At 38.5% G+C, this 21890-nt stretch overlaps 1 protein-coding gene across 1 annotated transcript; it reads left to right on the top strand.

Moving 5' to 3' along the window:
- The first annotated feature begins 2425 nt into the window (after positions 1-2425).
- On the top strand, positions 2426-21748 carry xpnpep1 (X-prolyl aminopeptidase (aminopeptidase P) 1, soluble). Its single transcript, XM_084716150.1, has 20 exons — positions 2426-2571; positions 3224-3348; positions 3693-3756; positions 4912-5016; positions 5262-5354; positions 5751-5894; positions 7247-7342; positions 8957-9038; positions 10362-10572; positions 12125-12214; positions 12306-12356; positions 14790-14848; positions 15221-15298; positions 15391-15462; positions 16307-16367; positions 16563-16632; positions 18311-18484; positions 20914-20990; positions 21090-21188; positions 21470-21748. Exons 1-20 carry the CDS (start codon positions 2442-2444, stop codon positions 21587-21589), a joined length of 2001 nt encoding a protein of 666 aa, XP_084572276.1. The 5' UTR covers positions 2426-2441; the 3' UTR covers positions 21590-21748.
- The last annotated feature ends 142 nt before the right edge of the window (positions 21749-21890 follow it).

The raw sequence follows: 21890 nt of genomic DNA on the forward strand, positions 1-21890 counted from the left end.
TACAGCTGATATCTCAAAAACTCTGCAACTTAAATCAAAACTATCTAGATGAATAAACAGTACTATGGCAGGTAAGAGGAAAAATATGTAATTTTGCATTTTGAGGTGAACTGGCCCTTTAAATTAATTACGTTTTGGTAACTTCCATCAACACATTTAATATTTCTTTTACACACCTTCTCTATTAACGGTAACTGATTAAACATATTATTAATTGCTGTAACTAATCTGCTAATTATTTAAATTGCTGACACATTTTGCTGTGTTATGATTGGCTGTTGTAAAAACAACCTTTGTTGTGATTGGCTTTTGTAAAAACCCATCTGTGTCATGATTGCCTGTTGTAAAACTGTCCTGTTTTGTGGTTGGCAAACATAGCTGGAGTATCCACATAGTCCCCCACCTCTCACTCACCAACATGACTTTTTTATTCTCACCACTCGTCTCATTTGTCATATACATTGTCATGTTATAGCCTCAGTATGTCTATCTTTAGATGGAAATCTCATATTTTATGCCCAGTGGTACCAAAAATGGTAGTAAATATCAATATTTCCCAAGGTATCATGTTGAAGTCAGAAATTCCACTATGTTGACAATACTAAGAGAGAGAGATAACTTTTTTCCATTTATTTCATAATGAAATGTTCCAACCCTTCAGGTGCACAAGTAGGAAAAAGGAGAAAAGATGTGGAAAAGAGCCCAGCACAGAGGTATGTCATCTCAGAAATAGATGTTTTGTTTGTAGTAGTTTGCTAGCTAAGCAGCAATTCATCTGTCCTGGGAGCATAGCGGATTATTTAGTTGTTTTTTAGAATTATGTGTTGTATGGTGTACTGTTTTAGTAATGCATACATCTCAGTTTAGTAGGGATGCATGACAAATAACAGGGATAACAGAGCCAATGAATTATAGGCCGATATTGGCCTATTCAGCTATATCAGTATCTGCATATATTACCCCATAAATATCAGCAATTTTGATTTATAACAAAATTTGTTTTGTCTTGAAACCACTGTGGTGACCCATGTTTGTTGTTCATATTTTTTACTGTACAAAGAGTGGGTGGTGATGAGGCAGGACTGGTGGAGGTTGTGTTGGGGAGGCACCAAAACCTAATCTTGCTTACAGCCGACCATGTCTTAGACTCACTAGCTATGTGTGTATATCTAATTGTAGCGACATACACATTATGTATTATTCTTCATTGTTTGGATTATTCATTGAAAAAGAGGCGAGTCTGGATCCCTCTGCGTCTACTGGAAGAAACTGCAGTCACGTGACCGCAAACGTCAACAAAGAAATGGCAGCCTCCTGTCTTGTAAATTAACACAAGGTCCAAGCTGCTAACGGAGCGCTTCTCTTTTTAACCCAAGACCCACATTTCCAGGACGAAACCACCGGGTGTGTATTCGGCATTTCACGGACTGCACATGGGGGTACTTTACCGGTAGCTGGCGGCGGTATGAGGGAGCTAAAGCTGAGTCTCCCCGGGGCACAGCGGGAGCACGGAGGGATGGTAACTGTTTTCAAATGACGGAAACGGTTGGTCAACCCACGCCTGTGTCCGTGGCGTATATTGTCCGTTATCAAAGCTGAGAAAAAAAACGTTTACTAAAACCTGAGAAACTGGGAAAACTAGCTAGCAACTTTACAAATATATTCTACCGGCGTGCTACCACGCCCTCTGCTAATATCATCGGCTGCACACCGAATGAATTAGTTATTCTGTGTTGTGGTTGGCCTGTGATGTGTGAATAAAAACTCGCCCGCCCACTTAAACCCAAGCTGTTGGCTTTGTAGTTTTTATCAGAATGTCACAAGCAAGTGTTTAATCTTATTGTAGCTCGTTAGCTAGCTAGTTAGTTACATAGGGAATACGATTGATTCATGTAATGCCAACTTGTAAACAACAATCGCATGTGGAGCGGTTAGCCAATAGAACAGCTCCTCGATGAAGAATGCTGCAAATTGATTGGTTCACTCGTGGAGACTTTTTACACCGAGTTACAACGCTCAGCAGTGGCTGTAGACAGTAGTCGTGTCTAGAAGAACCCAGATCCGCGACAGATCTCGCGAGAGTGAGCATTTTAACTCAAACCATGATGTGTTCCTACCCCTAACCAAGTATCTTTTGTCCAGATAGCCACATAGATTTTGACAACAGCGTTACCCTAATATAGAACACAATTAATTTGTTCAATGAAGAAACAACGCGTGGAAGTATCGCGACAAATCTGCAAATCAAGGGTTCCCTTCTAGACACGGCCGAGGATAGTGATCATGAATGCGTTATAGAGATAGTGAGTTCACTGCTCTACAGTACCCTACCACAGGCCTTTGTTTTAGGAGATGATTGCAGGAGAAGTAAGTCACAGACCTGCCGACACCCACCACTTAGTCTATTAATCTTTAACTTGTGTGATAGTTGCTTAATCAGCATGTTACAGCAGGTTAAAGATCCAGGTGTGGACTGTGACATTGAGCTCCACGTTCATAGTCAGGTAGGCTACAGTCAAGTCACAGTCCAGCTCCAGTCACCTGAGGTCAGCATGGCTTCCCAAAAGTCAGGTAATCTATGGATAATCTGCATGGGTTTGAATAAGGAGAGATTAAGGAACGTCTCAATGCTTGCTGTTAAAAGGATACATTTTTAAAATGAGCTTTTCAAGACAGATATTGGCTCAGCCAGGTCTTATAGGATGCAAAAGTCTGTGTGCCAGGATACAAAGCAATGTATGTAGACGGGTATCACTGATGTTCTGGGCAGTTTTAATTACCCGCTGTAGAGTTTTTTTCTGTTTGGAGCTGTGCACATCTCATGTTGCCAGCTTGTGTTGTCAGGATGCTTTTTATTGCTCCTTTGTAGAAATTTACAAGAATTTGGTGCATGAATTTTGATCTTTATTCTGTAAGAAAAAAAACAGACAAGTCACGTTTTGAAGCTTTGATTTGTTTTCCTTTACTTTATCACCCTTCTTTCTAATTCTATCAAGGAACATAAGTTTGGTTGTTCGTCACACATTAACATCTGATTTAATGTGATGAAGTCAAATACACATTTTGAGTATATATGTGTAGAAATATGTGATTTACCACAGCTGTAAGGTGCTGAAAAAGCATGTAAAATGCATCTTGAAAATTCTTGTAAAAGTGCTTGAAGTTGACTTTGCAACAAGTGTGTGAACCCTGTCCTTCTGCATCATGTTCTGTCTCCATTCAGACAAGACCATGTCTCCAAAGATCACAGGAGAGCTGCTCAGGCAGCTTCGCCAGGCCATGAAGAGCTGTAAATATTTCTCTGAGCCCATACAGGCTTACATCGTCCCTTCTGGAGACGCACACCAGGTAAATGAAATCACACACAGCATATGTATACTACATTTATACATGTTTACTTAAGTCACCCATAAACACAAACTAAGTCACACATGCACAACCTCATAGTCGTGCAGGTGCTACTCCTGCCTGTTTTACTTTGTGCGTGGCCTGATTCACTTCTGATCGTCTCGTCTGACCTTCGCAATTAATTGTAGCCCTCTGCTCCTCCCATTTCCCTCTCCATACACAAGGCATGACGTGAGAGGGGCAGCAAAGGTGGCATTTAAAATGTCTGACTGGTTGATGGCCACTTCACACTGATTGTTAATGAAGCTGATCTCTCTCTCTCCCTCTGTCCCCATTTCTTTCAGAGTGAATACATTGCACCGTGTGACTGCAGACGGGAATTTATCTGTGGATTTAATGGCTCTGCAGGTATGTTTTGCTAGCACACGAGTGGCAACATAACATTTCCACTACATAGTACGACTCGACTCAACTCACTTTTGGTACTTTTACTTCCTTTTTCCTGTGCAGATAGTACTCCCTCATTGTGGGTGTTCCAGCAGTTGGGAAACAACACATACACAGTAAACTTGGAAAGACACTTGACCGACCAGACCAGTTGTAAAAACGAATAAACAATAAAATATTTTAATAATTGATTAATTGTTGAAGTAATTTGTCATGCAGAATGGCAGAAAATGCTGGTTTCAGCCTCTCAAATATGGAGATGTCTCGTCTTTCTTTATTTATTATCACATTAAACTGAATACCTTTTGGTTTTAGACAAAATGAGATATTTTAAGACATCACCTTGGACTTTGAAATACTGTGATGTAGAGGGTGACAGCCTCAGTACAACCAGCCAACTGAGCTTCAGGAGCGCCCCATTTGTCCCAGTTTTCTGACATTTTTATCAGTGTTGCAGCCTTAGAATAAGCGTGACAGTTAAGTTTAGTCTTTGTTGTTATTTCATAACTGCTAATACATAAAACAGTTAGTATAGGGGCAAGTAAAAATAGACCTCAGGCAAGTAGATTCCTGACCCACATTCACTGACCCAGGTATACCTCTGGTGTATAAATAGAGCCATGTGCTGATCTCAACATGAGATTAACCCTTCAAAATAAAATTTACAGTGATGACTTAGTTTTCTGCAAGTAGAGACCAAGATATTATTTCCACTGTGGAAAAAACCTGCAACAATATGATAGATAAACTGTTGCAGGTAAACCACCGTGATCCAGATGCACCTGGTCTCATGTTCAATCCAGTGAGTACAGTACAGCGGGGGTGTGCTGTTCAGGTGACCTGGCCTACGTTTGTAATAAACTACTGCCGTGGGAAACTTTGCTGTTCAACCTGAACGTCAGTGCAGTTTGAGAAGAGAGAACGAGAGCTCACTTTCTCTGACAGTTTGTACGCAGCTGTAATTTCAGAGGTATATACCGTTTACTTCTCGCACATGACTGAACACCTGCTTAACCTGACTGCACAGGCACGACACATCAGTAACAGACAGACGTAGACTCGTGTATCACCATTCCAGTATCCATTGCATTCAAATTGGTTTGTTTTGACCTGCAGGTACAGCCATCGTCACAGAGCAGCACGCAGCAATGTGGACTGATGGGAGATATTTCCTCCAGGCCGGTCAGCAGATGGACAACAACTGGACCCTTATGAAGATGGGTAAGTTGATGTTTCTGGAGCACATGATGAAAATAATAACAATGGCCTTTTAGTCATGTCAGCAGTTTAAGCTTCTGTTCTCATTTTAGTTATTTTTTTTTAGTTATTTTTGCATGAATGAATCACAGTTAGAGTGTAAGTCCAAGTGTTTTGACAAAATTAAAGCATTGAAGCTGCTTTATTTTAAGCAGTGGTATGAGTCAGGCATATTTTACATGTTTTTCTTCTTTAATAATCACATCCAGGGCTGAAAGAGACGCCTTCGCAGGAGGACTGGCTGATCAGCATCCTGCCAGAGAACTCCAAGGTGGGAGTAGATCCTTGGATCATCGCTGCTGGTAGGTTGAGCAGTGGATCAGCACTTGTAGGAGGACAGGACACACAATGACAATCAGTGCAGTATGAACACAGCTGATTAACAGTAAAACATGACAAAAACAAACCATCATCATGCTGTGAGCTGAAGTAAAGCTTTATGATAACATATCCATCAGGTGGCTGTCATAGAGCATTACGTTTGTTAAACATAAGGATTTATAAAATGAGTTTATGCCAACAAAAAATGTTAGATATTTTAATACCATGACTGTGAGTGTGTCTGATGGAGTTGACAAAGTCCCCAGCTGCAAAAAATGCTTTTTAATAAAAAATTAAATCACTGGGCGGATGCAAAGTTTTATAGCCAAGACTATGACCTGTTAAAAATTTCTACACTTTCTGATGTTCTGTTTCAGATCAGTGGAAGAACATGTCCAAGGCGCTGACCAGCGCTGGACATTCTCTGGTGGCAGTGCAGGACAACCTGATCGATGCCATCTGGACGGACCGCCCAGAACGACCCAGCACACAGCTCCGCACCTTGGGATTAGACTACACTGGTCAGTGCAGAACTGCATTAATGCCTCCTCCAACACCATTATTTTATTCTTGTAGAACTGATTAAATTTTTTTATTTTAAGCAGAAATTTGTTTTGGTGGTCAACTGATGTTGTTTTTTAATGTCAATCACAGATAATTAGAAAGCAGGGGGACACTTGGTCAATATATAATGCTGATATGAAAACAAAGAAAAGTCATATATAAATCCATTATTTCATGTGCATTACAGTCTAATATTTTTTATTAATTGATAAAGGGAAAAAAAACCCATTAATTTATGCTGCAGACTTCAGAACGTGGCTGGTTTTTACAGCAGAGTGGGGTACAGTGTCTCAGACGCCACGTCATTCAACTCTATTATTGTGTATATTATGACAGAATGTTTATTTATCACTAGCCGGTAACTTTTGGATTAGATTTGCTGTCATGCAGGACAGCACTCAAAATTAAGGATGCCCTCGAGTCACCTGGGACAAAAAAATATGATATTTTCTCTGGGACAGCAGAGAAATGTATCATTACAAATGAAACTATTACACTTGTGCATTGTGGAATTTATATAAAATTAATTTTTAGATGTTCACAATCTATAAAGCGGCATCGGCACAAAGTCTATGGTACATCACATGTGCTCTTACACACTGTCATGGAGTGTGTGTTTTGCACTACAGTTTGCAGTGATCCATTTATTGATCAAACTGTAATAAAATAGAGACAAAATGGAGAAATAAAAAAGACACAGTACCTCAACCAGTGACTAAAGGTGTAGTGGGTTCTTACCGGTGCTGAAAATCCATGAAAACACTTGAGTTGTGGTTTTTTACAGCTTTGAAAAGTGCTCGGAATTTGGATAAAAATGTCTTGCTAAAAGATGATTCAAATCAATTAATCAGTTATTAAAATGGTTGGAGATTAATTTAGTAATCAGCTAATATCTGATTAATTGTTGCTGCTTGATGGATTCCAAGTCCTCTTACAGACAGGTAAAAGAAAGAACTTCAGTTTGGGACAATGGTTGTAAAGTCTGGGACAGCTGACAGTAGTATTTTGGGTAATTGCGGGACACTGAGGAAAAAGGTGAATTTCGAGCCCTGATTGAAGATGGACAAACGTGTTAACATTTGGAAAAGACGATGGTGACTGAGGAAATTCTGGCAATCGTCCTTCACGAGACGGACACGGGTGAGCGCTAACATGGCTCCACAGCAGCTGCAATGACGAGCAGATGTGTCTGCAGACACTGTTTCGGCGCTAGATTAAATCAAGGTCTCGGTCCACTGTAACGAGATATACAGGCTGAAGGAAAATGAATTAAGTGCCATGTTGATCCCTGTCTTTCGTCCTCCTGTAGGTATGTCCTGGCAGGACAAGATCACAGCGCTGCGAGCCAAGATGACTGAGAGGAAAATCACCTGGTTCGTTGCCACGGCGTTGGACGAGATTGCATGTACGGTTCAATTTTCGGAAATACACACTGGTGTAATTACCTCTGCTGAGAAGGTTATAAAACACAGTAATGCTGTGGTTCTCAAACTGTGGGGCACAGAGCCACTACAGGTGGGGAGCTCAAGACGACACACTGACCTTTATTTAATTAAATTAAATTCAACTTTGACCCTTTTTTACTAGTTTCTTCATGTATCATTGTTAATTATTAATTAAAATAAATGTGGGGTGTGAATTTTGTTTGGCTTTTGAAGTGTACCAGTAAAAGTTTGAGAATCACTGCAGTAATGGAAGTGTTGAGATGTTTTACTTAATCTTCTAAAAAAAACTTTGCTTACTTGGTATTTATTGCAATAAGCAGTAAATGCAGGTCTGTCATTGGCTCGCACAGAGATTGTCATATTTAGTCATCAGTGTTTGCTTTATTTTTTCAGCCACTTACTCGCAAGGCTTGGAGAGTTTTACATCTGCAGCACACATCACAATAACATCTTTAACGTGAATTCTTTAAGCCATAATAATCATCTAATGAAAATCTGATCATCAGTACTATAAGTGATAGTATAAAAGAAAAAAAACATTGTGGCAGACAGCAGAATAATGCTTCTGAAGATGCAGCAGCTGAAAATAGAAGTATTTAAGCACTGTAAACATATACTGTTGTACTTAAAGGGATAGTTCACCCCAAAATCAAAAATTTTTCCCCTGGTCTGTAGTGTTATTAATCCATCTAGATAGTTTTAGTGTGAGCTGCAGTTTTGGAGATATCAGCTGTAGAGATGTCTGCCTTCTCTCCAGTATAATGGAACTAGACGATGCTAGTCCTGTGGTGGATCAAAAAAATCCACGACCTTGGTGTGAGCAGTTTCATGTAGGAGCTACTTTCTTTCTACAGTAGAATCTACCAGATCTACTACATGAAATTTCAGGTTTCATTAACTTTATAAGTTGCTAGCATTAATGTTAGTCAGTTCATACAGCAAGTTAACTCTTTACTTGCTTTAGCTCTTGTGCATCACTGGTTAATTCTGTGTATTCTGCGCTCATAACGGTCTTAAAAAGTTCTTAAATTTAACTCGGTCACATTAGTTTTTAGCAATTTTTAGTCTTTGCTGTGTAAAACAAGCAGCAGCCATACCCACCGTCGCTCCTGTTACATAAGTCCGTTTTGATACATGATCACGATCCAAGGACCCAGGGATGCACGGGCGTCCCTCTAGATGCCTGTTGGAGCACCTCATTCACCGTGCCTAATGAGCCCTTGCTTCTGATTGTTCAGTCTGAGAGTTTGCGTTAATTAGAGCGATGCTGATTTTGATTGTCATCAGGTAGCATTCAGACATGAGGGTTTCAATGGGCGTTAAATTGAAGGGGATTTGCTCAGGCATCTGCAAAGGATGAGTGACTGTCCAATAACAACACTGATATTTAACACCAAACAGATTGGACTGAGGTTTCAGTTGACACATACAGCCACTGAAATGGATTTTAAGGTATCTTTACTGTTTTCAGTACCATGGATGGCCTAAAATAGGGAAGTTGTTGCCTTGAGTTTATAATAAAAACATCATTTTTTTTTGTTAAATTTTAATGTTATTTTATTTCCTTTTCTCAGGGCTTTTTAACCTCCGTGGTGCAGACATTGAATACAACCCAGTTTTCTTCGCATACGCCATTGTGGGGATGAACACAATAAGGTAATGCAGTGTCATATTGATTATAATTACCTTAATGCTACTGGCAGATATGAAGAGCTTCAGTAATAAATGGCGATGATGAATTATGAATCAGGCTTTCTTCAACTCAACTCAAATGCAAAGAATATCTTGGCAAATGTTTTGGTACATAAAGATGTACGCACAGTCCAGTATGTAGCAATCTAGAAAAAAAAACTTAAAGGGATAGTTCTGAGTTTTTCGATGGCGATTGGTACACCTCCAGTTAGGAGAAGCAGAGAGGGGCACCAGAACAGAAGCAAAGTGATGAACTGTTGTGGATAGGGTCAGCAGCAATAGGTATTTTAGCCACTTAAAAAATGTCTGAAAAAAAAATCAGTATCTGTTTAAGTCTACGCTGTATTTAGAATTTTTTCACCATTTTACTTTGCTGTCAGACAGCCTTTTCTGACAGGAAACTGCTGCTACATTAACCGAACATCGGCCTCTTCTTAGCCAACCAAACTTACAGAACACAGGAGGTGGTGCTTTATCACTACTCCGATATTGCATGACTTCTGTGGTTTGAAAGGATAACTCTGATTCACTCTTTGGTTGATTTGTAAAAATCAAAATTTGGCTTATATAACAGGGGTTTCCTGTCCAAAAAGGTTGTCTCACAGCAGGATAAAGAAAATCACTGAAAATATTCTAAATATAGTGTACACTTAAACTGATTCTGGTTTTTATGTTGGATGGACCTTTTGTTTTTTTTTTTAAGTGGCTAAAACACCCTTTGGAGCTGACCTCGTCTACAGCAGGGCTGTATGTTGCTCAGTTTCTGTGCTGGTGGAGTGTCAGCCAGCATCTACTGTAGCTAAAACACTGACTGTTCCTCATAACACTCCACATTAAATTATTCATACTGTCCATTTAATGCAAGTCAAAGGCATGCTTTTAAAATTTTACTGAAGGAGCACTTTGTTCTGCTTTTTGACCAAAAATAAGATTTTTATCACTCTAAAACTCTAACATTTTCCTTGTTTTTTTTTTTTTTTCATTTATTTTTGAGGTTAATTGAATCTCTTGCATTTAATTGTGTCCTTCATAACACCAAAGACATCTGAGGACATTTTAACATTCAGTTAATTAAAACATGCAGACATCCCAGAAACTCTTGATCACTGGCCTCTCAGTCAGAAACAGGTTTATTGCCACGTTGGTTTTCAGATACAAGGACTGTCTTTATATTTTGATGCGTAACAGTCGCAATAAACAGAGTCAGGAAGCTGGAAAAACCAAGTACTGCAATGAAAAAAAAACTCATGTTCACGTCTTCACTGACCTTCTCCTTCCTCTCTGCAGGCTTTTTGTGGACCTAAAGCGCCTCTCTGATCCCGCCCTGAGGGATCATCTGCAGCTGGACTCCCCCAGCAAGCCTGAGCTGAGCATCCGCACGTTCCCGTACGAGTCGGTCTACACCGAGCTCCAGGCCATCTGCGCGGCGCACGGCCCCAAGGACAAAGTGTGGATCTGTGACAAGGCCAGTTGTGCCCTCACACAGGTCATCCCCAAGGTGAGAGAGCGCTACCACAACCGCTAACAGTTAGTGTGTGGAAAACACAGCATTGACTACATTTATATGCACAGTATTTTTATTTTATCAATCATTTAACATATACATTGTAAACCAACTGTAGAAAGAAACACTGATAAAACTTAGAATAACAAAAATAAAACAACAGTTGTACAGTTGTTCAATAATGTAATAATATGAGTCAGTTAGGAGCAGGTTCTGAAACAATATTGTGCTAAATCTAAATCACCCCAAGCATAATTTTCTGTGTCATATGTTCTGTAAAAAAAAGTTTTCATATCTGTAGAACATAAACGCCAGAGCTGCAGTGATGAATCCATTATTACATTAATCAGTTCAAATAATTTTAAAGGGAAAAAAAGCCAAAATTCTCAGATTTCAGCTTCTTAAATGTGAATATTTTCTGGTTTCTTTACTCCTTTATGACAGTAAACTGAATATTTTTGAGGTGTTGACAAAACAAGACATTTTAGGATGTCATCTTTGGCTTTGAGAAACACTGACGTTTGATAGACATTAATTGGTTAATCAAGAAAATAATAGACCAATAATTGAGTCTGAAAATAATGGTTAGTTGCAGCTGTAATATATGCCAGTAGTGATATATTGGTAATAGGCTCATACCAGGCCAATACTGGGCCGTTACATTGATTGCACTCTACTTTTAAACATGATGAAAGACTTTGATATCAAAAGTTTTTTTCTTAGTCATTATGTTGATCAGTATCAGAGTGTGCATGGCTGCATGTAAACAGCTTAGTAGCAACAGTCTTAATAAGGGCAAAAAAACAAACCAATATTTTGTGCATGCAAACATAGTCGTTGTATCTGGTGTTCTTGATTGTGTTTTCCTGGTTCATACTTTGTTACGCTGTGTTCAGATCAGATCTGTTTCCTTAAACACATTAAATTACTCATGTTGAGATTCTTTCCAACACTTGGTTCAATTCGTGAACGTTCTCACAAACAACCCGTGTCTCACTTTTAAAGGAGGGGAGGACAGAAACAGAAATTCTCCCCTGTCAGTGTCAGGGTTTTCTTCAATCAGCAGTTCATTTACTGAACCATTTGTCACTGGAGACACGTATTCACTGTCACTGATCAGCATTAATTGTCTTGGCTTTGACAGCTGGCACAATACAGCGCTTGAAATGTTTGTAATATCGAAATTTAGAGCTACTTCAAGGAGTTTTTCACTGGTTATGAAACAGTCTCAGTTTGATACTGATGCCTCTCCACGAGATGATTGGCTGTTTATGTGTAGTTATTCTTACTGCCTGTCAACAGGTCGGATTCTCTGTGAAATCAAATAAAACAAGCCTGTGTTTAACATTTTCCCAGGCAAAGTTACAGTGAGTAGTGAGTTATATTTTGTGGTCATAGTGGAGTTTTTTTCCTCAGGAGCCTCTACAGTCCACCAAATATGAAAGTTCCTTGTTGTAGCTTTAAATACATTTTACCATTTCATTTATTCAAGACTAACATCAGCTACTTTTCTAAGTTGTAAAAGTTTCTTCTTGGTTTGTTTCAGGCCCACAGGACTCCAATTCCCTACACTCCACTCTGCCTCGCCAAGGCGGTGAAGAACGCCACTGAGATTCAGGGCATGAAAATGGCCCATGTAAGAACTTTTGGACCTCTTATCAAGTTTATGACATCTTCATAAACGGTCTGATGTCTTGTTTTAATTGTCTGTTGTCTTCCCCCAACAGATCAAGGATGCAGTTGCCCTGTGTGAACTCTTTGCTTGGTTGGAGAAGGAGGTATTACATTATTTATGTATTATACATAATAATACAACAAAGTCCTCTAGTCTGTTATCACAGGGTTCCCACTGGACCTTTAAAAGAAAATTACACAAGGCTGTCAAAATGTTTTAAATGAATGGATAGACCAAAAAAAAAAAATGTTGTTTTTTTTAGTGTTATACTCAACAATAAGCCTCAGCTCTGTTGGCATCTTCATCTTCATGGATATTCTGAATTACAAGATTCACATATTCATATTCTGTGACACCTCATCAACATTATGCAAGGTGTTTTTTTTTTCACTTACATGCAATTTTGTGCTGTTAATTTAGAGAACAAAAAGGTTCCACCTGCAAAGTTAAACTCAAACTTGGTTCTGCAAGTTTTCAACAGTGAGTCAGTCAGGACCCAAAAGGCAGAAACATCAGACTGAAAGACAGTAACAGATTCTGAGGATGATATGAAGCAGTGTCCTGGCTTTGTTTACAACAAGGCACACACATCATTACACATAGGTTACAGGTGTGTTACAGTCATTTTAAACATCTTTTCAGCAGATTAGGTTGTCATGAAGCTGTACGAGCTTACAGACACACTTTTTAGATTTTTTTTTTTTTTTGTATAAATTGCTCCCATATTGGTGGCTGCACTCTCCGTCATCTGGTTCAAAACAGGCTGAATAACATCAACAATCTGTTATTTATATGATAGCCTGATCAGTGCAATACACAAGGGAAACCAGACCAGTGATACTCTGACATGCTTTCTAAGAACACTTTTAATAACTAGAAGCAAGAATTATTCGTATCAAAGTTTGTAGTAGGCAACTGGACTTGATAGAGTTCTTGAAGATGTTTCACCTCTCATCCAAGAGGCTTCTTCAGTTCTGCCTGACTGGTTTGGGGGTTCAGGTTTTAAACCTGGGGAGTGATCTTAGGACAGTGGCAGATAAACTCTCTCAAGTCCAGTTGCCTCCTACAAACTTTGATACAAATACCATGACCTGGATGAATGAGGACATTTACAGACAAGCAGGAATTATAGCCTGTATAATTGATCTGATCAAAATATTTTCATATGCTGTCCATATTATCCGTCACTATAATGGTTCATTTTTAGGACTGGAAATAAATGTCATAGACACAACAAGGAAGCTAGTGTTAACTGGCTAGTGTGGGAGCTAACAATGAAAATAAACTCCTCCGCAAGATCTGAAACAATTGAAAGGATTTTCATTTGTACTGCGGTCCTTCTGGAGAATGTCAGTTCTCAGCTCAGCTGAGTTAAAAAAAAAAAGAACATGCTGTGAAACCTGAAAGCATGTTGCTGAATCATTGTTTGTCCTCTTGCAGCTCCTTAAAAATCTGAAATGTTTTACATTTTTAAAATACTAATTAAGGTCATTAAATAGTCTATATTTGAACTGACGGGGTTCATTCATCCATCGTTTTTTCTTCCCCTTTCCCCCAAAATAGGACATATATGTTTATATATGACTATACACATATACTATATTTGTGTATCAGAATCAACGTTTGTCATGTTCATTCATTCATTCATTCATTCATTCAACCTTTATTTAAGGTTCTTAGAGAGATCATTGAGGGTGACCCTCATTTACAATGATACAGAGATTACACAGTGGAAAATACAAAAATCAGTAAACAACATCAGTTAAAATAGTTACCAATAAAAATACAGCCATGCAAATTAACAATCAGCATCATGAGTTAAAACCGTTACAGACCAGTGATGGAAGGTTATTAAGTTTGTTCCTAATGTGTCCCAGAGGTACGACATGATTTAGTTTTGGGTCAGATTGCAAGATAAAAAAAAAAAACGTCATAGAAGTAATTAAATTTGACTTCATCATCAAGTTGACACTCTGTTCTCGTTGAAAATCGTTGCTTCTTTTCCTGTTTTGCAAGAAAAAATCTTATAATTCGAAGCAGAATGTAAATTTTTAGGATTAGAAGATACTAGAAGGTTCTTCAGAAAAAAAAAGATAGGATTTTGATTTTGTACATTTAGAATACATTGTCCTGTATGAAAGTGTATGACTGTTTCTACATATCGTTTTATATATTTGCAATGCAAAAACTTTGAAGCTCAATATGTCAAAACTGTTCAGAACACAGACAGAACCTCATAATTCCAAGGTGGCAATTTGTATTAATATAACTATTTTAAAAATTCTATTTTCTCACATGAATGATGAATTAAAACTCAACCAAAAACTACTGATTTTATATTGTTATACTGTAGGAAACAAATCTTCGTTCAGTGGTTAGTGGAAAGTCACTGATCTTGATTTCTGTGTGAGTGTTGGAACTCTGCCTTTGTTCAGGTGAAGACAGAATAACTCTGCTTGCACTTGAGCAACAGAATAATGCTGCTGTTGTTTTAACTCTCTCTGCATGGCCGCCTGCTGTGATTATTGCTTTATAGATTCCAAAAGGCAATGTGACAGAGATCTCGGCTGCAGATAAGGCGGAAGAACTGCGCAGGTGGGTTTTTTTTGTCTTTTTCCATCAATGTTTTATGAACCATGGTTTTCCCCGTGTGGTTGACACGCTCATCCAGTTTAACTTAATGTCAGCTTTCACCCTTGAAAGCTTGTGTTTGAAAGATGTTGTTTGAACTGTGTTGTGATTATTCTGGAGTTATAGCCCCCTCTACTGGACATGAAAGTGTACTAAAACATCTGCTGAAAATGAAAATGCTTTGTTCAAATTTAAAATGTTTTATGTGCTGCCTTCTTTGTGATTAAAAGAAGCTCTTACATAATCATGTTACGTGTTAAAATACAGTCAAAATGTGTGCATTATTGTGTGACAGTCTTCCATCTGAAAGACAATGTTGTTGGGGTTTTTTTTCAGTCAACAGAAAGATTTTGTTGGCCTCAGTTTCCCCACAATTTCCAGCGTCGGTCCAAACGGAGCGATCATACATTACAGGTCAGTTGGCTGATCAAACCGACGCAGGTGTTTCACATTTTTGTATCTATATTTGCAGTTTTAATTATGTTTTTTCTTTCTTTTTCCTTTAGACCACTGCCTGAAACCAACAGAACCCTCACCATGAATGAAGTTTACCTGATCGACTCTGGAGCTCAATACGTGTAAGGAAGAGAATTATTATACGCACCAGTTGGATTTAAGCTAAGCATCATCAAACACTGTTTATTCAGGGAAAATTTACAGCAGTGCTCTCAGTTCGCATTCATTAGGGCTGAAAGGATATGAGGTATATGATAACAACCACGATAATAACAATAAAATGACGACAAAGTCAAATAAAACAAGCGACATGTCTGGCAAGAATGATAGATACATCAATAAGACCAGCGAAAATGATGAAAAAGGCAAATAACAACAAACAAGTGCACTAAGAAGAAACAGCAACAATAAAATCAGAAAGGTCAAATAAAAATAATAAATGACAACCATGTTTACAAAGCAACCAAAGCAGGAACAACCACTGTATTATCTAGCAGACTCAATTCAGGCAATCATCACGTACGTCCCTGTTAATACACTGTAAAAAAAAAGAAAAAAAAATCAGTTGAGTCAACTCAAAATTTCACTGCAACTTATTGCATTAGAGTTTTGAATTTTGACTCCAACTCAAACTCTTAAGTTTTGAAATAAATTTCAAAAGGTTTTGTTGACCTGTAATCTTCATTTAAACTGAAAATAATAAAACATTAACCATTTGTCACTTTGACTTAAATGAGTTTACTCAGTAATTTTGAAATACATTTTTGGGGTTTTCTAAAACTCAAAGAGTCAAATATATCTAAAGAAGACAAGTAAATTATCTCAACAAAAGAGTAATAGTTTTCAAAACTTTTTCAAAAGTTCTAGTTGCGCTCTAAAATCTATTGCAGTAAGTTCCCTTGAATTTTTTTTCTCAGCTTTTTCCATTACTCACATAAATCTGCATCTATATTCTGTCTCTGGCAGTGATGGAACCACAGACGTCACACGCACCATGCACTTTGGGACACCGTCTGCTTTTGAGAAGGTAAATTAGTTTATTTTTTCGTTCTCTGTTTTCACAGTTAAAATAAGTCTAATCTCATGTTAGGGTTCAATTAACCAAGGCTGTTTGATTATTCTTATTTTCAACATGTAAGTACTAAACTAAGACTCGGCACAGTGCCATTAAACATGGATTTATTTTATTTTTTGTGTTGTGTGTTCTCTGTTCTTCTTACAGGAATGCTTTACCTATGTGCTGAAAGGACACATAGCTGTCAGTGCTGCTGTTTTTCCCAACGGAACAAAAGGTGCTGTTGTTTAGTCTGGCATGAGGGTTTTCTTACACTGTACACAGTATATATATATATATATATATATATATATATATATATATATATATATATATATATATATATATATATATATATATAGTGTATATAAGTTTTTAAAGGTCCAGTGCTTGAGATTTACGGCAATTTATTGGTAGAAATGGAATCTAATATTCATAAGTATGTTTTCATTAATGTATAATCACCTGAAAGTAAGAATTTTTTGTGTTTTCATTACCGTAGAATGAGGTGTTTATCATTAAAGGGTGTGGGTCCTCTTCTATGGAGGCTCCCCACATTGCACTACTATGTTTTTACTGTGGCACAGACCAGACAAACCAAATACTGGCTCTCGATCGGGCCTTTCATGTTTTGCACAAGTTTTGTAGCCACCGTAGAGTCTTTTGGGAGGGGAGAGGTGTTTGCAATCTGTAAGCTCACCGCTAGATGCCACTAAATCCTACACACTGGTCCTTTAACGTCACATTTTTACATCAAAACATGTTCACAGAGGAGACAAAACGTAAAGGCTCAAATGATTCACTCACATACACAGCATTATTTGATATTTTTTCTGTTGAATATAGTTTTTTTTTAATCTTCGTCTCAGACAAAAAACAAGTTAACATGTCATCAATCAAGAATATTACAGTTCTTCTGGCAAAGTAGTAACTAATCTTGAAATTTGTCTTCTCAAGCTCGAGGCATGACCGGAGAAATTCAAGTACAAAAGCCGTTTAGAGAAGAACACAGTGGTCTGTTGTTAATCTAAGAGGCAATTTAATTGCAAAACTTGACCTTTAATTATTGCATTCCCATGACGCTAATCATTGTAAAACATGTGATCAGGATACAGCATGACCCAAAGTTAAATCTGTAATAAAACCTGAGGAGTGGTGTCTCTGTTACATCTGATAGAGAGAATCAGGGTCAGTCAGTGCCATTTCCTGCTCGATCACATGAGGACCAAAGGTTTTCTGTTTCACACGTTGGTGCATTCATTTTCTGGGAGTATTCTGGCTAACACACACACACACACACACACACACACACACACACACACACACACACACGCTCAAAAATCACTCAATTTCACATTGGTGAAAAGTTAAATTTCAACATTTGTGTCCCATAAAAAATGTGGGAAAACAACTGATGGCTTTTTATTGTGTTACTCTAAGCAAAGTGTGATCTCTTGTAGAAGTTGCAGAACCAGAAGCAAATTTTTTTTTTTTAAAAAGGAAAAATGTGAGAAACAGCATTATGAGGAAGTACTGTTGCGCTGCAGAGATGTCCTCACCTTCATCTTCTTTCTTCCTGATGGAAGAAAACATGTTTGTTTGGTACTAACCCTCCAAAAATAGTTTAATTGTAATACAAAAATGATCATTGCCACTAATCGTATCACAATCGCAATTTCTGTCAAATATGACAGTTAGATAAATGTCCTGGTTTAACTAGTACAGATAAAGTCTTACTGCTGGATTAATCTAAACTCTGTCTGTGAAACCAGCTTGAAGAGTCTTTGGGGTTTGGACTGTTGGTTGGATTAAAGAAGCAATTGGAAATTTCCCCCATTTCTTCTGCGCTTTTCTAAAATGAATCATGAAAAAAATCAGCAGGTTGATTGATAATGAAAATAATCGTTCCTCCCCAGGCCACCTGTTGGATTCGTTTGCCCGTGCTGCTCTGTGGGATTCGGGGCTGGACTACCTTCACGGTACGGGCCACGGCGTGGGATGCTTCCTCAACGTCCACGAGGGGCCCTGCGGCATCAGCTACAAGACCTTCGCTGACGAACCTCTGGAGGCCGGCATGATCGTCAGTGACGGTATGTCAGAGGGCAGGAGAGGAGGGCTTTTAATGTAGCCAGTATACATTACTGTAGCTGGAGTCACGAATGCATTTTAACCACCATAAAATGCACAAACCAACATATTTTACAGTGTAAAATACTAACTACAGGCCTTAAAGGTCACATCATTCTCAGTGACAAAGCGAATTATCACCAGGAGAGGCATGAGGAAACTCAACACCATGACAAAAAGAGCTTCCTCATACTGGTTATAATTCACTTTATAACTGAGAAGCAATGTGACATTTAGATAAGGCAGTAAGTAAAGGTGCAGTAAGCAGTTTGGGATAAAGATATTTGATTGATAAAGATATTTGATTTGATGTTCGCCTTGATTGTTGAGTATTGGTCTGAGCCGCCAACCAGCTGCGTTGGTATTTGACAACCCTGGAATGAGACTCAACAATCGAATGTTTCTCCAGATATATTTTCTCCAGGCAGGCTGCCATTATTTCCTGCTGAACAGATGAGCCAAACCAAGCACCAGCTCCACGCTGATGTCGGTACTGTGCATGGTCTAAGATGAAAAAAAACCAAGGTGACCCCCACATACTGAACTCAGGGCTTCAAAACAGCAGTCCACAAACCAATGGGTGATGTCACCACAGCTCTTGATCCATTTCGCACACGGCGGCTTGCAATAAACGTATAAGATTGGCTAAATCTCACCGTCTGTGCGTGCCATTAATTGTTATGACCTGGCCCACCCGTTCAGCGGATTAACCACAGTTCCGACGGTTTTAAGTGCAGCCTGCGCATCGCTAGTACAAACAGTCGGTTAGCATAAAGGGCTATACATCTGGCCATATGTGGCTGCTTTTTAAGAGGGAAAATACAAACGTTGCGTGTAATGTAAGGCTTTTAGTGCTCTGGCTCCGCTTTAAATTGCCTTTACTGGCATACTGAAAATGTCGCTAGTGCCACAACAGCAGGCCATAATTAAATAAATCCTCTCCAGCGTCTCAGCAATGTCATAAATTTGCCATAGGCTACATTTTAGGGATGAAAAGGCAGCATCTGTTTATTCCCTTCTTCGAGCCAAAAACACTTAAGCTCCCTACAGCTCGGCCCCCGAGGCTGTGGAACAGTCTGCCTGAGGAAATCAGTTCCGCTGAGTCTGTAACCTCCTCTGAGTCCCTTCTTAAAGCACATTTTCATCAGAGAACCTTGCCTGATTTGATGTGAGTTTTAACTGACCTTTATTTATGTCTTTATTTCTTAAAAATGTTTTTATCTTTCTATTCTTACCTGGTATTTGACACTGCATTGTTTAAAACCTGATGATTTTATGAGTCGTCTGTTTTTATTTGCTGCCTTTGTGAAGCACTTTCTAACATGGTTTTTAAATAGTGCTCCATAAATAAAGATTATTATCATTATTATTATTGTTAGTAGGGGTGTCAGTATTCTCCAAATCCTCAGTTCAGTTTGACTTTTGATTTTAAGGTCATGTTCCGATTGGATTTTCGATTTAAACTTCTTTTCTTTTTTCCAGCACTGACAGCTGTTCCATTGTTAGACTGACAAGTTCTCACCTGCAAAAATCCACCACCCTGCCTTTAGGGAAGGTGGCTTTGTGGGTAACCTAAATCCTAATATGTGACGTAGACTAGAGCGTTTGTTGTGGGCAGTGAGTCTCTCTGTGCCAGCATGTTGCCACAGTCACAACATACAACAAGGAGTTTTTAACTGGTTATGACCTACATAAGCAAACAAGACCATCAGCGAGAAGATCAGCTAATTCTATACAGTTGTTCTGCAGGCCTGCCACTGGGTCAGCATGCAGAAACATACTGGGTGAATGCTAGAGCTGCAACAAGTAATCAATTATTAAATTAATCGAGTCAAAATTCTCTGAATTCAGTTTAAAAAAATTTGAATATTTTCTGGTTCCTTTACTCCCCTCTGACATTTGAGGACGTCACCTTCAACTTCAGGAAACACTGATCATCATTTTTCCCCCTTTTTTTTTACATTTTCTAAACCAAACAACTATTAATCAAGAAAATAATCAACCGATTAATCGATTATGAACATAATTGTTAGTTGCAGCCAGAGAGAACGTCAATCTCGCCATTAATTTCGATTTAGTATTAATATTGAAATTGAAAGCTCATTTTGATTGATTTTCAATTGAGAATTTTGACACTCCTAATAATAATGACAACAGTGATGATGATGGTTATAACAGCTGCATTTAAAAATACTTCATCATGTGCAAGCCTTTGATATGATTCAGTTAGCTGTTCAGCATGCTGGAAACATAAAAGTGGAAATCTTTGCAGAGGTTAAAAACATCTCAACATAAAAATGTTTTTAGGTCCTCGAAAAACTCACTCATCATTTTGCCTTCTTTGTATTTGATATGTTATAATTTTCATCTCAGTTCTCTTCCTGTTTTTCAGAACCTGGGTACTATGAAGATGGAGCTTTTGGCATTCGTTTAGAAAATGTGGTCCTCGTTATACCTGCTAAGCCCAAAGTAGGTCCTTCAACTGAGAATGAGACCTGATGGAAATTTAAAAATGCAGAGGAGAGTCTGGTTGGTAATGGTTTTGTTCTCTCGTCTGTGTGCGTTCAGTACAACTACAGAAACAGAGGCAGTCTGACGTTTGAGCCCCTCACTCTGGTTCCTATCCAAGTCAAGATGATGAACACAGAGCTGCTCACTCAGAAGGAGGTGAGGAATATCCAGCGTGGCTATGTTCAGTATTTTAAATAATCAAATCAAATTCGAAATTAATCTCAAAAGGTTTTTATTGGTAATGTGAGAAACACTTCAAATACAACAGCACATTAAATGAAGCTTACTCAACAAGAGTTGGAGAAGAAATGTGAGAACTTGGAACAACTTAGCTTAAGATGATCTATATTAAAGTCAAGAACTATACATCTGAATGTTTGAGAAGATTCCCAGCTATTTCTACTACTTAAACACAGCCTCTCCTCTCTGTCCTGCAGCGGGACTGGGTGAACGAGTACCACAGGAAGTGCCGGGAGGTGGTCGGAGCAGAGCTGGACAGGCAGGGCAGGAAGGACGCGCTGGAGTGGCTGATCAGAGAGACCCAGCCAATCGTCTGAGCGCAGTCCAATCCTTTTTGCCCCAAAGTGCTGAACGATCGATTGTTCTGCAGTGATAATCGTTTGTATTTTTCTCATCTTTCTCTGTGTCTCACACTCAGCTTCTTTTGTAAAGCACATCGTACCTGCAGTTTTATTAAAGATCATTTTAAAAATCAAGACGTGACCGTTTGCATTTGTGACCACCTTTCCATTCTGAGCTAAAATAACTTATTTTGATTGCCTGTTTTACATTAATTAGAGTTCAAATTGATGCTGAATCTTCACTGAATGAGTAAGTGTCTGTTTATGAGTTGTAAGA

This window comes from Lutjanus erythropterus, chromosome 3, assembly GCF_056507025.1.
Source record: "Lutjanus erythropterus isolate fLutEry1 chromosome 3, fLutEry1.hap2, whole genome shotgun sequence".
Lineage (NCBI taxonomy): Eukaryota > Metazoa > Chordata > Actinopteri > Lutjaniformes > Lutjanidae > Lutjanus > Lutjanus erythropterus.